General features: G+C 39.5%; 1 protein-coding gene across 3 annotated transcripts in view; it reads right to left on the bottom strand.

The window, feature by feature from the left end:
* LOC105428776 (uncharacterized) overlaps positions 1-16883 on the bottom strand; it is a 297052-nt gene that overhangs the window by 50524 nt on the left and 229645 nt on the right. For all 3 annotated transcript variants that reach the window (XM_089071693.1, XM_089071694.1, XM_089071695.1), the window contains exon 4: positions 14708-14754. In XM_089071693.1, coding sequence (XP_088927819.1) covers positions 14708-14754 — 47 coding nt within the window. The remainder of the gene's footprint in view (positions 1-14707; positions 14755-16883) is intronic.

Raw genomic sequence — 16883 nt, 5'->3', positions numbered from 1 at the left:
TCCTCTGTCTCTGTCTTCCCAGCGCTCCAGATTGTAAGTACCTCTCAAGCTTACGCGAAGGTGGACACGAAAAATTATCCAATCCTCGAGACTCTACCCTGGAACGCCTTTCGTCTTGGCTACGCGCGTCAAGGTAAAGGACTTCTTCACAACCATGGATTTAATCATCAACGTGAATAATTCTTTCATCTTCGTGTCTTTTTTTTTTTAATAATTTATCTCTTTCCGCATTTTAATAACGCGCTTTAATGAGATTGCACGCGAAATAAGGTATATCTCTCGATAAAAATTCTTTTTGATGGATTAGTATTGCTTCAACGAAATGGATACGTCACATTCGTGACGGTTTATCATATTAATGATATACTTATATTTTGAATTAGCACTAGCAAAATACTACTACATTAATACACGTATTTGAATAACGGAATACATTTGAATATTTCTTTTCTTTTTTCTTTTTATTTCTTTTTTGAAAAGTTTATAAAAATTTTGAAAGTCATCGTAATTTTATATTAAGTAAAAAATAAAACACAATAAAAAAAAAGTACTCGGTTATTTTTGATTCATTTCAATTAGCTTTTCGTTGCTCGATGATAAAAGTTCAGATAGAACGCACGTATAACTGAAACTTCGCGGTCTAATAATTAGTTCTTCGCGAGGGGTGGTGGGAATAGTGCGGACGGCTGCCGACAAATTCAATTGGTTCCTCGTGAGGGTACCTCTTGATTATAACTGGACCACTGGGGAAAAAGAAGCAGGCAATGATATTTGCCCGGTTTTCGACTCCCGGCACGTTTCCCCGTAAATTACGAGGAGAGTTTCGTGCGCCCTTTTCCGCGACGGGGTGTTCTCGATTTTCCGCATTGTACCTCAACGCGAGAAGAATTTCACATGCCGGCGGAAACGCGTTATTAAAGTCTGCGATTTTCTACCCCATCTTCTCTCATACTCTTCCTCGCGCCTTGCCTTTTCTCGCTCTCGCTGTCTGGTATGCGTCCGGGCAAAACTTCCTCGCTCCTTCGTTGAATTGTTTTAAAGCAACATGAAGGAGGAAAAGCCGATGCGAGTGGATAAAGAGGAGAACGAAGGAGAGAAGAACAACAGGGGCGGGGACGGAAAAACTTTCCACAAGAGAAGGGGAGAAGTTAACATTCTTCCTTCTGGCCCGACCGCGTAAAAAGGAGATGTCGGGGTCAAGAAGCGTCTTACGTATTCTGCAAGCTCAGGTTTACACGCCCGAGTTATGGCCAGAAAAATCGGAAGTTCGCGGCCGGAAAGTAGCTGCCGAGTGCCTCGCGTGTGACGCGCATAATAAAGTCGCGAAGATGCAACTTGGGGAAACGTTTGTTGGTACCCGGAAGTGAAATGTCGGAGAAGAAGTGCCACCAGCGTGCCAAATTCGATTTTCAGAGAGGGACGGAGCCGGCAATCCGGCTAGAGCATACTTACATAGTGGAAAGACAATGTTCCTGGGCCCTTGGGGGGACAGTCGTAAAACCTCGCAAACACGAACTACTTTGGAGTAGCGGGATTCTATAAGATGTACGTGATGCCGCCAGACACCTTGCAAATGGTCTTTCCGAGAAGATTTTGACGATGACATAAATTTCGCCAGGCATGACGATAAGCGATTTTAGTAAGAATTTATAATCATCTTTCCCTATAAGTCTCTCTCTCTCTCTCTCTCTCTCTCTCTCTCTCTCTCTCTCTTCATACGTTCATAATTTCATTAAACATAAATTTGCATGTACAGTTATTAAAATTTTTTATTATTTTTCAAAATGGTTACTGAGCACTTTTATATGTATTTCTTTAATTCGGTTTTTAACGTCACATGCATTACGTTCCTCATATTACCAAGTACTTTCTTCTCTATTTTAAGAAAGAAAATATGCGGAAATATTACATTTGTAAGAGCCACAGGCGTAATTCTGTTTTCAGGAGTACAGGAGAATTTTCGTCAGCTCAACATCGACTACTTTCTCGCCTATAACGCCTGCGGATCCCTCGGAGTAGAGGGAGGACAAGTCCGTTATTATGAAAATCCTTAGCGGGCGAAAGCCGGGTTATAAGCATGAATAAAATAAGCGGTATTAAAATCCACTTTCTGTTCCTCTCTCCCTCCTGCACCTGTCCCTTCTAACGCCTCCTCCTTCCTGCTCCACGTAGGCGCCGAGTTCGGCTTCGCGGGCGGAGTAATGGCATTCCTCTTCTCCTTTCTCTTCTTCCTCCTCAACAATTTACTTCGTTTCGGAGCGCTTCTCTATCTAAGCCCGCGGCTATTCTCCCTGTCTTCGTCGCGCCAGTTACTCGATAAGCGCGATCTTCAATGCGAGATCTTTTAGTAAACGTAATGAGATCTGCGATCGAGTCGAAAGAAGGAATCGGTCAATTATCGTATGATGAAAAATAACTTGAACATCGAAGGCATTCAGAACTAATAGAAAAGTTTTGAGAATTAATATTAATAATTCAAGAGATAACAAAATACAAATAAATAAATATTTTTTTTATGGGAGATATTTTAAAAATTGATGAATATTTTTTTGATTGAAATTATCTTGTGCACGATAACCACTTAATCATAGAAAGTCTGAAGTCTCATCGTTTTTCAGGCTCTACATTCCATTATGACACCGGGATATCATCGGCTTCGTACTCTCACGCGATTTATTTGCGCGAATACCGATGCTGAAATAAATTATTCGGAGCCTACTCCCTTCTCGGGGGAGTCGGACGACCGGTTTTAGAGGTAGTTCTATGGTAATGACGGAAATACATGAATATTGAAGGAGTAATCTTCGCGGTTTACGGCGTGTCCTTTTCGCGGCGCAGCCTCTCCACGGCGGCGGTAACGACGGAGGAGTTGGGTCAATATCGATTTAAAGTTCGCTATTTTTTTACAGCGTCAAATAAATGGACCGGTTGAGATAAATGACGAGAGAGAGTATGCCGATATTATCGGGCGATCCATTTTTCACTCGAACGATATTGTTCGTATCGGAACGTGGCCGCCAGCATCCGAGAAGTGAATAATTAATTATACCGTTGTAATCAGTAAAAATATTTGATCAATATCGTTAAGCTGAACGAAGCCCGATTTAAATCTAGAATTTTCTATTGGCAATATCGCGCGTTCAACATAGGCAATAATAAAATCACGCCCGGCCGTGTTAAAAGCAGATTCACCGTGTTCTAACGAGCAATTATGTGATCGTATAAAGCTTGATGAGTTGGGAATAAGCAGTAATTGCATGGATGTCCAATTAACAACTGTATATCTAGAAGGTTCGTATTCTCTATTATTTCTTTTAACGATTCGACGAATAACATACGTTGCGTTGCAATGTTATTTCAACGAGAAAAAGTCGAGACCGTTATTTCCTTTTTCCACGTGCGATGTTGATTAGCGCCGATTACGATTTGTTGAATGCATTTTCTGATGAAAGTTACAACATGGTATTAATAGCAAGACACATGAAACCGGGGAAGAAAATTGGGATCGGTACTAATCAACGTTGGGGAAATCAATGCTAAGCGAGATTACGAGAGAAAGCGCACAACCCCCAATGAAATGCGAATGACGTAGATACAAAGCAGAGAGGAGAAACGTGAAGGTTACGAAAGCTGGATGCGCTCCAAGGCATGCAAGCAAATGGTGTCCCAACATGAACCTTCTCGCGCTCAAGCTGACGAAGGGTTAAACATCCCACCGAGACTTATTCACTCGGTCTTGTAAATAGACACTGAGAATGCTGAATTTAATTATTGACTCTTTCAAGACGAATTACTTAAATATTCCATTTAAAAAGTTGGAATCTCCACGGCTTTCAATTTCAATCAATTAATATTTAATTAATATATATAACAATAATTTCTCGAATTTCCCAAAAGAATTTCCTCAAATATTATAAATTCATGAATTTATAATATTTGCAAATCATGAATCAAATTATTTGTGGATTTGGATATTCTCGGAGTATATTTTAAATATAATTCATTGATGTACTGCGAGATTTTACATCAGTTATATAAATCAGATTTTATAAGCAAATCAGACGTTATTATAATTTGACTCTCTTATTTTTTATAAATTTCTTCTTTGAAATTTTATTTCTTGTCATTTCAGTTATAAAGGATAGAATTTTCTTCATTGCAAGAAAAATTAATTTAAGAAATAATATTATTGTAGGCACTAAAAACATCGTTCAGTTTTCCCCTCACGTGCATTGCTCGTAAATTAAAGCGGTGTAAAATCGGATATACATATCAATTATCTCGTCGCTTCTTCGCGACGTTGCGTTCACATCAATCTGGAAGTGGCGATAAAACCGCAAGGGTAAGGTAAACGACGCAACGTCCGAGGAGTACACCGGCAGTTCGACGTTACCTCTCGAGTCCCTCGCGTGGATGGGCGAGATACGAAAACAGATGTGAAAGCGGAGGACGAAGGGCGGAGGGTGCGAAAACTGGATGCGCTCCAAGGCATGCGGGCAAGTGGTGTCGCGTGCACGATCTCCTCGCTTGTGGTTCTCGCGGCGTCACGTCGAGAGGCTTTCTCTCTACGGGTGTGGGTGGCGTCGTCATTGTCTATTCTTCCCTATTTCGTCACGCTTTTGCCGTGCCGCTCAAAATTCTGTCTGTGTCGTTGCCATGACTACCGTCCTGTCAGGAAAGGTGGTGCGTACACAAAAGTATCAGATCTCGCTCATTCCTTTTTGCAATGACGTGTCCGCCACGGAGAGAGGGGAGCAGGAAAGGGGGTGTGATTCGTGAGATTCGAGGGGTACGAGGAGTACTTGCACCTCTCGCAAAGGAATTTCGTAGCGATGTGTGCGAAATGAGAGTTCACGCTACCAACTTACTTTTCATTGTCGCTCTCCTTCTAGCAAATCGCTCCTGAATCTACCGTTTTAATTAGGAGAGGAGTGCTTTTCATTTCAGTAGAACTGATGAAACGTTCGCGAAATACAATAATGTTACGAGTCTCGAGAAAATATTGCAAATAGAGTTCGAGTTTTATAAGCATTAAAAGACAAAACGGTTTAACAAGATAATAAGATAAACATTACATCCGTTGCCATTTTTGTATCTTGTTACGGCAAAAGCTAATCCACAATGCAAATAATCGCAAATAATTTCAACCGTAATCGTTGTTATCTCACATAAATATTTTATGCACTGTCTTACTTTTATCTGGCCAATTTTGCTATGAAATCCCATTATTTCTGAGTGGTTCCCATGCAAGTATTGTCTATGCGTGACTCTGTCAGGGAGATTACGATCCTCGATCGCGTATCTTAATTGTATACGCTTTAGGGAGGAAGTTATTACTCCTTTTCATTTTAAATTGCCCCGCGTTCCGGTAAATGCCGCAAAGAATGAGTTCCACCTGCCCGCGACCCTCTTCTCACGCGAAATTAAATCGCTGCGCGCCGAACAATATGCGTGCCTAATTTCTGAAGATGCATAATGACAATAATAATGGCGGCAAGGTGCGTTTCTGAAGAAGTCAGGAATGCGGATAAGGGGATAATGAGAATGTTTTGTGGCAACTCCGTCGCGGCGCAGAGTCGTCGGGGATTCTTCGTACCTCGTATAAAATCCCATTGTATTCCGCGTACGGTAGCGCACACGGGAAAAGACGTGGGTAGATCCCCGCGGCCTCGCGAACGATACTATTGGCGATCGCGATACCATGATTGTCACGCGGATAACCCACGCATGCAAAGCAGTCGCAATTAAGCTGAAATGATTTGCATAAAGGTATTGTTTAATGGGAGAGAGAACGACCGCGTAGGCGATAGAGACAAGGGACGGAACACGCCGGACAAGAGGAGAAGGGAGGGAGGGAGAGGGAGAGGGAGAGAGAGAGAGAGAGAGAGAGAGAGAGAGAGAGAGAGATATGCCGGTGATGAGCTCACGATAATTCGATTGCATTCCATTGCTTGTGCGCCGGACGATGGTCAATGTTCAACGGCAAGGCAGTTATCGGCATCGCGACGAGTGTCAATTAGCCTGCAAATTGTAGTAACGTAAATATCCACAATGAGTGATAATAGTGTGATTATGAAAAAAATTCTTGTTTCGCAAGGCATTCACCTCCGCGAGGTATTTTAATTATCTATTAAGGTGATGCACATCTGTGCACGTTTAAATATACATTCATATATATATTTCTGTATATGGGCAAATTTTCGCGTAGATATAAATTTTTTGTCACATCACAGGTATCTAAACCTAATTCTAAGAACTCAATATTGTTTTTTCATCTAAATGTGATAGATACCTATTGATGCATAAATTTTAATTACGGAAAAGGATTTCCAAATCTATAAAATTAATATATAAAAGAAGTCGATACAAAAAATATCGCATTCTGTCATAATATGCCTCAGCATCCCCTTTAATGCCTCTTATTTCTTCAATTACAATTAAGAGTTTATTCCTCCGCGATAGTTTTCGTGTATGATTAAATCACTGACAACTCACTTTGAGATAACGCACGTCGGAAGGGAGAGATGTTCGCTTATCAATCATTCATAGAAGAAAATATCCCCTGTCGTAATCGCGGAACCGCGAAAAGATTAACGTACGCAAAGATTAGCGTACGCAGAACGAAGGAAGGATCGCATTGGGCGAGCGACGCGAAACGACACGTCGTGCTTTATATTCCGTTTGTAGGAAAGCCGGACGTCAATCTTTCTTAGATTAACGCATTCCCCAACGCGGCGTGCGCGCGTTGCGCCCATTCCGCAAGCGTTCGGGGTGATGATTTATGATGTTATATTTCCCCTCGCGGCATTTGAAATGGAGATGTTTCAATGGTAAACGTCCGGGAGGAGGGGTGAAGGGGTGGAGGGGGAACACTATATGCCGCGACACAACGTCGTGAAAAGCGCGGCCTCGAGTAGCTGTTAGCGGAAACACGGCCATTACAAACGTATCGAAGTTTTAGTTATTAATTTCCGCCACGCTACGTTATATCGCCCGCCTATCACGTCCACGTCGGTCGCCGCGTCCACGTCCGTCTCTCGTTACGAGCGTTCGTCGGCTCATCGCTCTGTGACTTTGCGAAAGACGCGGGGAAAGTTGCGAGCTTGAATAGAATATTTCCAGTTACGTTCGTGGAGCACCGTCAGACGACGCGAATCGCTTGGTCATTGCGTGATTGATCAGACTGCCAGACATATCTCAATGAATAAATGCGGTATGACGAGTATTTTATTTCATATATATATAATCTACACAATAAATGCTGACATCGGGAATGCCGATGTCAGTATTTATTGTATACCCCTGTATCTTTTAAGGAATAATATCACTGTTATCCAATAAACACTAGTATAAATATGATATAATATATATTTTAGTGGTTTAAAATTGATACAAGTATAAGAAATTTACGATTTTTATTATTTTATAATAGTATACGTTTAAAAATTATAACAAATAAACGTTTTTCATTATTCATGTAAATATATATATATATGTATATTTACAAATACGTATATAAAACGGAATGGGTCGCAAACATCGGATCCACGTATTATATGTTATGTTATACGTTTGAAAACATTTGTCATACATATGATACGTAATTTTATGGATTTTTATATGTTTCTTATACTAATCCATGTTTATTGGGTAGTTTTATTGTTTTTCAAATACAAATCTCAATTTTTATAAACATTCCAAATTATTAAATTTTATGCAAAATCTCAAAAATTATATATTAAACTCTTTGTATTTTTACCAAAATATTTATCATGCATCTTTGATAATAATAAAGAAGATAAATTTCAATATTTAAATTTCAATATTTCTATATTTTTAAAATTTTTCATTCATATGAATCATTCACGTTTATTTTTCCAACGACTTATCAAATTCTATCAATATTTTCGTTGAAAATTTTTTTCCCAGATAAGATTCCTATAAATTTAGAAAAAAATATCAATTTGATAATTTGGAGATAAACGTACCATGAAATATAATATACAAAAAGATATTGAGATATGTTGAAGAATTGTGCGCAAACTACTCTATTTACCCAAGTTTCCTTATTTGTGGTGCTTTGTTTTATGAGCTCTGTGTAAAGCTCTGTGGAGCGGTATAAGTCGTAAAGTAGTATGATGGCGTTAAAAGCATATACTCGTATCTTTTTATCACCTTCATCATTCAATTGATGTGCCACTAAGAAAGTTAAGCTTATGCCGCTTTATCACCTATATCGCGCTAAGGAACTCGATTTGGCCTTAATGTACGAAGCTTAATTCCTCTCGCCGTGAAAGCATCTTTAAGAAGAATAGCTCCTTTCGCGACGCTGCGTAATAGCTATAAAATATTGCCGATCGAAGCATCGAAATTGCGAGGAAATGATAAAAATGTGATATAAAATCTTTCTGGGCATTTTCGTCGAGTCATATAGCAACAAGCATTACCTATAATCACTTTACTCTTTGAGCGATACGCGTCAACGAGAACGAAACGAGGGCTCAAAAACGATACTTCATTTTCCGCTACATTTTCAGATTATTATATCCCTCTGCGCCACGTCATCCGAGATGAAAAACCAATCGGCAAAAGCAACGTCGCTAAAAGCACAATAACTGGGCCGCGAATCGCGACGGACAAATCGCGTTACGGCAATCATTGCAAAGCGCTATGCGACTTGCTTTTTCCTCTTTGCGCGAAAGTTCCTGTTGATTGCCGGCAGTGATTCAATTGCTCGTACGGAAACACAGCCAGGGCGCGCACCGTCAGAGAGCAATCGCGTTAAAAAGCCTTGCCGTTGGGTTTGTCGTTCGAGAAAACGCGGTCCGTTACCTCCTTTTTTCCCTCCGCTTTCGCCGAATGTATTTTCGATCGGGCTTTACCTGCGAAAAACGGCCAATGGAGTTGCAATTCGCCGCGTCGTTATCCAGAAGCCCGAGGGCCGATCACACATCTTTCGTGGCAAACGGCAAAAAGAGAGAGGAAAATAATCGAAAAGGAGTCCGACCGTGCCAGCGAGGAAAATATATTTTTGTTCGGGTCACTTTCGAGAGATCAACGTGAAAAGAAAAAGACAGTTTTCGATAAAGCCCACTACAGATCTGATACGCACGAATTCGTTTATCTGTATCATTTCTTTTACTATTGTTATAAAAAAAATGCAAATTTTGAATGTTTCTTTAGAACCAGATGGTTTCCTTTCCATTTTTCTTTTCTTCGTATCATATCATTCCTCTCATATCTTTCTCTCCTTTACGTTTAAAGATCGCTGATTCTTGATTTCTTTGCCGAGTCATCGTATACACGAAACCTTGCACGACACGACAAATCTAATCATTTGTCATAGAATACAAACGGAATCGCCGCCGTTGGATTTTAGATGAAAGCTCGGCATGTTGGCGCAATTCAATGCGCGGCGAGGTACACAAATGCGGCTTTCTCTATCGGGGTTTCGGATCCAGACAGATTAGATCTGCTTTCCCACAGATGCGTATTTAGCAATCAGTGGCCAAGGAATCAATCCACCGAGTAAGCATTCCAACAAATGGATTTGCAACGACTATCACTGTACGAATCACACAATTTTACAACTTCTTTTCGATTAAAAATTTTATTTTTTTATATAATACTAGCAACATATGGCGCTATAAGAAATACAAAATCGTTGTCAATAGCAAATTATTCATGTCATTTAATATCACTTCTTGAACTGAAGCATTATGATATAAGCATTATGACTGAAGAAATTCTGTAACTATATATTATATGCAAAAAAGCTCACGAGGATAAGCACATTGTTATTTCTTATTTGAACAGCCGATGTTCGCTAGTTACACACGGAATTTCACGGCTTGAGATGCGAGAAGGACAACGACACACTATCATCGGTTCCGGTGCAATCGTCACAGTAAGTGAAACGTGACGTTGGCGAAATGCACTTGCACGGAGGATAAGTATGTCATTCTAGTTAGATTCTACTTCGCAGAAGTTGTATTTCGTCACGGAAGAATATTCAATGTATCTGCTACAATAATTTGTAAACATTGTTCTGGAAATAATGGCAATGCTCAACAACATCTTTTTTCCTTTTTTAAAATATGCAAAAAATAATTATGTTAAGATCTTCATTATTACAAAGCGATCATCAATTGTTGTATTGTGTATCGGAACAGATTTTCTTTAAACATGATAACTTAATTCTCAATCCTCTTTTTCGAAACATCTGGCTTCAATTATACGATCATTCTACTCTTACATATAATAGGATGTGTAAGTCGAAGCCAATCACTCGAAAGATGAATGAGGAAAACAAAAACAAGAAAGAAAATTTATATTAACATAGATATGAACATAGATAGAAAATGCATTGTTTTTAAATTATCGTCATTTTTACGTTGAAATTTGTAATTGCTTTACTTTCAAATTTCTTTGTCAAAATTGAAAAAAGAGATGAGTTTTATAACATAATTAACGTCAAATAAAAATTGCGGATTGTTTTAAACATTATTCAGAATGCACAACTGAAATCCTGATCTTTGCAAGAGATTCTGTATGTCCATGCGATGCATCCTGTGTAGTGTTAAAGAAACCTGCAACTTTTATTTAATTTTAATTATATTATAAGACTCATAAAGATTATCCCTTTTTTTCATTTTTGACGAACAAATTCAAAAGCAAGCGATTTAACATTTCAACATAAAAATAGCAATTTAAAAAAAAAAAAAAACACACCGGATTTACGTTCACATCAACTTTTTTTCTCGATTTGAGATCTCCAAAGAATCTCAAAGAATTGACCTCTATTTTTTTAAAATACCCTGTATATGCTATGTAACACGTATTATGATAAAAGTTCTTCGGATATATCGTTCATCGATTATTCTTACTTGGAAAGGTACGTGCCTGTCATCTCGACAAATTCGTCATATTACGTACAAACGTAGGGTGCATTCATTAAGATTCATCCCAGTACGGATACCGGCACTAGTAGCGTGCATTACTATCCTAGAAGAGCAGGATGCAGTCGCATACGCTATGCAAGGATAAGCGCACTTCCCTAACTTCCTCCCCATCCTCCCCCCCCTCTCTCTCTCTCTCTCTCTCTCTCTCTCTCACACCACCCTACCTCCGTTTGGCCGCCTCTTACTTGGATTCCAGTCCAGACAAACAGGCTTGCTCTCTCACAGTCCGCGCGTTTCGCCAAACAAGCACAACCCGCGCGAGAGTATTTGCGTATCCCGGCAACTCCCCCCGCTCGGGGTTCGAGTTCGGCTCTGGTTCGGTTGGTCTCCCGCCGTTGTGTACCACGCGACAACTGCTAAGTGCTGCAGCAATCCTGGCATCGACGCCTCTTACACGGAATTACTGTTAAGCGCGCGCCGCTTCGCGCGTTTCTGCCCTAAACTGATTAGTCCCCGCGATTCAACGGAGTATCTCCGCCGTGCCGTGAGGGGCAAGATCGAGAATTTCACGAGGGCGCCCGAGAAGCTCGGCGCTGGTCAGGAACGTTGAAAGAGGAGTCGGGGGATGTCAACGACGTGCCGTTGAGCATTCGGCACGTCGAATTTCGACACGAGGAATTTTGAAATTTAAGCTACGATGAGATCAATAGTAACATTTATTCTGCTATGACGTAGTAGATTTCTTCCTTTGTATTTGATGACGAATGCGCGGAGTATGGTTTAAAATATTTTACAATGGCACCGTTCGATAAGTACACTAACTCGCGTTCCACACGATCGAAATAATCAAAAACTCAATTGAAAGGAAAAAAATAAAAATGAAAAGCGAATCAGTGTTAAAAATAAGTGAGCGATCGGGAAATATGCGCGGAGAGAGGAAGAGAGAAAGAGAGAGTGCTCTATCTCAATTATATATTCATAGCTGGAAAAGGTATATAACGTACAGGGTGGCGGGTAGAAGTCAATAGAAATGAAATATCAACGCTAGGCTCCCCTTGGACCCGCCATCCTCTCCCAACTGACTTTCCAATACGGGATCTAAAGTGTTTTTCGATATCTCGAAAAATTCCACCGCGCCACGGCGCGCGTTCTCCGTTTCTTGGTTTTATTTCTTCTCTCCCGGGCGCACAAGGCCGATTGCATGTGCGCTAGTAATATAACTACCTTCTCGAGCGCGTATCTCACCGGCGAAAATCGGTGGTGGGCCTGAATACTCTGCTCCTCGAAGAAAAATACAATCGTAACTTCAAATATTTCTTATATGCGATATGATATACGAACGATATCAGATAGTAGTAAATATTCATTCAGAAATGCCTTATTTTTTACAGCAGATTCAGTCACACAAGTTGACGTGGAAATGTGACTGTTGCGACTAAGATCTATTTATAATCGTTACACAAATATTATTAAAAAGCATATCGAATGTGTGATACTCGGGAATAAAGTTTCTAGAGATACAAATAAATAGTCATATTTTAATTAAAGATCAAGTGAGATTGTATTCAACTGAATGAGGAAAGAGGTATGGTTACTCTCGTAAATTATCTGACGGCATTAAAATATTGTATGTTGTGAAACTCTCCGCAATGTTATAATACGCAATGACAGTTATTAAATTTCACGTTATCAAACATTTCTGTTTCAAGTGATATGAAATCAAGTTACTAATAAAACATGATGGATATATTATAACAAATTAAAGAATAAAACTGATTTATGACCAATAATCTCAAAAATACGTTGCGTTTAATTAAATCTAATATAGTGCAATTAATTAAATCACATTAACGGCAAATCATTCAAAAATATAAAGTTGAAATCTATTATTGCATGTGCAACACATTTTAAACGCAAAAATCCATTTATTATTAATAAATGACCGATGTATCACGCTTTCTCCATTACTTTAATTACTCGATCTGGTGATTCGCTTATTACTCTGCGCTCTCAACTCGGAAATGTGAGTAAATTATGTTTGAATCAAAAATTTTGAACGCAATACAGCAAGAAGTATGAATGCAAGAATTAAAACCTGATCTTAAAAAAGTTATTATTTCTTCATGTAAAAAAAAAATGTTATAAAATTCAAACACTATTATACAATATATACATTTTTATCTCAAAAATCTATTACTGAATCGAGAGAAAAAGACTTACACTGTATCTTAAAACTGATTTCATGAGACTTTTTTTTAGTAACAAAGAATTAATTATCAAAATTTATTTATTAGATCGTATCGATGTCAATTGCTTCAGTAGACAGGAACTTTTAAATATACTTTTCAAAAAGCGGATATATAATATTATGGAAATTAAAGCTCCTACATTCTCATGTTATATTCAAGATCAATTCCTGTCACTTTGCGCAGATATCAAATTTGCACTGAAATAGTCCTTTAAGTTTTCATTGTAAGTAGATTCGCAAGAATAATAACTTTATCAGTCTCGGCAATGTTAAGAAGCTTACGAAGCTATAGGCAACCGCAAGTTAAGCCATCGAAGGACTTCTTCCGGTTTGAATGTGGGATTACGCGTTCCTCGATCGGTATTATCCGCGTTTTGTATAACAGATGAGACACGAGACAACGGTACTGTCCGATACGTAGAACAGAATATCAGCTGCAGCTATTTAAAAAAAAAAAAAAAGCGATAGTCGCCAAGCCAAGGCACGTGGCACACGATTCTATCTCGACATTCCCACGTAACAATGTAGTTGTCGCGTATCGCAAGGTTAAGAAAGGCAGTGTCCGTTTGCGATTGCTTCCATTGTATGTCCATTTACATATATTTTACTGGTAGGAACGTGCACAATATCTTAGCCCTTTAGAAATCGCGTCCGTGCCACGTGTACATGCGCTCGCTATGGGAATCATGCGAAGCCTTGCAATCGATGCATTAAATAAATCCCCACATTCAAATCTGATGTAGCTGGCTTCTTTCGTAAGCCTCGTACCTTAGCACAGTTTTCTCAATCCATTACGAAGTTACGGCGTTCTCATAAAATGATTTCTACACCGCGAGCATGTCGAATAAATCAAGAGAAAGAACGTAATTGAGGACTCCGTGTTCGAAATGGTCGTCTATTAACCGTGATTTACGTTGTATTGTCATGGAAAGCTGAAACCATGGAGATAATATATGTGATAACTGAGATTTTCTGATAACGTAGATGTAACATTAACGCTATGATAATTAAACCGGATATAACATGACACTTGTGTGAAGTATATATTCCTCGTAACAGGACGTATAAAAATTACGTGCAACAAGCAGTATTTTTTTTAACGATAATAAAGTAGTCAGTTAGAATAATAATACTTAGAATACATATGTTGATTATATGTGTTTTTTTAGTAATTCTGTAACGCTTTTGCATTTTTTTCTCAGCAATTATGGCATGCAGGCAAATTACGGTTAATAGAATAATTTGACAGGGTTATCTCTATCTCAAACATTTTATTCGCGTTAATGATAATGTAAAGTGCATCTATGTCACTTGATATCTGGATTAATCGTCAGGTAAAAATACGGCATTACGTTAATAGCCGCGCGTTAGTATTCGGACGGCTGTATAACGGTCGCACTCGCGGAAATAGTACTTGTAAACTCGTGTACGCGTTCCAGTTTCGCTTCGCAAATGAAAGGACGGAGCGACGAAGCGACGGAGGCTCGAGTTTTCTCCTTTGCGCCTCTTAAATCTTGAGCAGAGACAAATGAAGCTGCGAAGTCTAGGCGCGACTTACCGTTAGGAGGGAACTCGTAGAAGAACGCAGATCTCGGGCTCAGACAACTGGAACAGAGGAAAATTACGGTTAAAATATGCTAACAATTAAAGGGACGACGCCGCTTGGCAAACCGCCCGGCGTCTACGCGCTTTTCCGCTCTGTTTCCCATTCGTTTTCGCCCGCGGCGATATTTCGCCGTGGTACCGCCGGTTACCGAACAAACACGGTCAATACATACGGTCGCGTCGATGTGACGGGTATTGATGTTAAGCGTAATAGAGTGACTGGTCGCCGGGATTTAATACTTCCTTTGATACACGAAATGTATCGGCCAGCACACGTTTCGATACTATTATACATCGATAATGAATTTACCAATGCTTGCGGAGTTAATTTCAATTTAGTTAGTACGTATTATTTCAATTTAATACCGTATTATAGCGGCGCGATTTGGCTTCTCGTTCGAGTTTAACGTAGTCATTTGCGTAATGCGTAAAATAACGTTATGTAGTGCAAATTGCTCGCGGAATATCTTCCCAATTTTTGGAGGACTATCTTCCGGGAGGAAACAAACGGAGAGACAGGCAACAGAAAAAAATTAATCATTTGGCAAGTGTGTAATTAATTAATACCGATATATTTCTGTCAGGCCAAAGTAATCTTTGTTTGACCTAATGAGTCGTATTAAAGTTTATAAGTTCAATGTTTATTAAAGGCAAAAGAATCTAACATTTATATTCCTTAAATATCTCATCGCGATGAAAGTATAGATTGTCCTGTTCCGTGCAGTTAGAAATGATTTCCCTCTGGGCAATAAATTAGGTACTGATGGTCAAAGGTAGCATTATACATGCGGTTTATAACAAACGCGCAATATTGCGTGGCAAAATTATGGAACTGTTACGTCGTTAATGTAAATTTCTGTGGTAACACACGTGGTTTACGTGACAGAACAACGTCCACAGAATAATCATATACGTCTTTTTTATCCATGCCTTTAGGTTCTAGAATTATCATGAATGAAAAACAAGATATCAACATGGTTTACAATATGTAATAATTTAATTGAGTAACAATTACAGTTGTTGCATAATCCTTTCGTGTGCAAGAGGGGTCCAGTTTCCAGAACACGAATATGTATATCTCAATAAAAAAACAAATAAAAAGAGAAAAAATAAAAAGAAAAAGAATAACACACTTTTTGATCAATTTATTTACATATTAATTGATCTGAATGGTCTGAAATTATATTTAATTATAAATAAATAAAATAAAAGAATAATTTTAAATAAATAATAAAAAAGACATAAAGGGTACTTTTTGCTTTTATCATATACAGAGGAATTTATAGTTATTTTTTTCCTAACTTCCCTACAAATAATTAAAATAAAACCGACGTAACGACACAGAGCACAATGATTCTTCCTATTTAACCGTACGGAAGGATAGACGTAAATTCCAATGCATATTTCGGGACGTGAGCATCGTGTCGCCGTAAATGGTGGTATTCGCTGAAGTATCCCAAGTATCTTCCCGAGCAGTAGACGGTCGATCTCTTACGGTAGATCACACCGGAATGTGCGCGCGCGGCGATTTCCGGCGTTTCAGCGTTAAGGGTCGAGGCCAGAAGCGCGCACTAATCGTCTTATTGGCTGATCCAACGTTCCCGTTTCCATCGAACGTTCTGCACAAAGCGATTCAGCGTAGGAAGTTTGAGAGAAGTGTCGCCGAGAGTACAAACACACGTATTCGCATACGACAGGGACGACGCGGGAAGGATAGCCCGCGGGATAGAGAGAGGGAGAGAGTGAGAGAAAACGAGGCGAAGAGGTCGGTAGTTCACGTGCCAGAGAATCGATAATAGCGCGTCGTATCTTGCCCCAATGTATCCTGATACAACGCGCCGTAATACTAACCGCATACTAATAGGAACCCTTTGACGAAAAGCTAACATCTCTCAGCGGGTAAACCGCGCTGCAATTCCGGTCGGGCCACTCCCGGGTCTCCTCCACCGACGCGGCGGCCTCTCTTCCTCTGTCTCCACCACGGTCCACCATCCGGAATCGATTGCCTGGAGTGGCCCCTTCTCCTCGATGGATTCGTAATAGATTCCACCGGCGAGGTAGTACAAACGAAGAACATCCGTCGCACACACGAAGATCGGCGACAGATAGTTATTATTCGCAGCGTTTGA

Source organism: Pogonomyrmex barbatus, unplaced genomic scaffold (assembly GCF_055798465.1).
Source record: "Pogonomyrmex barbatus isolate J1 unplaced genomic scaffold, ASM5579846v1 scaffold12, whole genome shotgun sequence".
Classification (NCBI taxonomy): domain Eukaryota; kingdom Metazoa; phylum Arthropoda; class Insecta; order Hymenoptera; family Formicidae; genus Pogonomyrmex; species Pogonomyrmex barbatus.
Note: the sequence above shows the minus strand (reverse complement) of the source record. Positions and strands in the feature narration are given on the sequence as shown.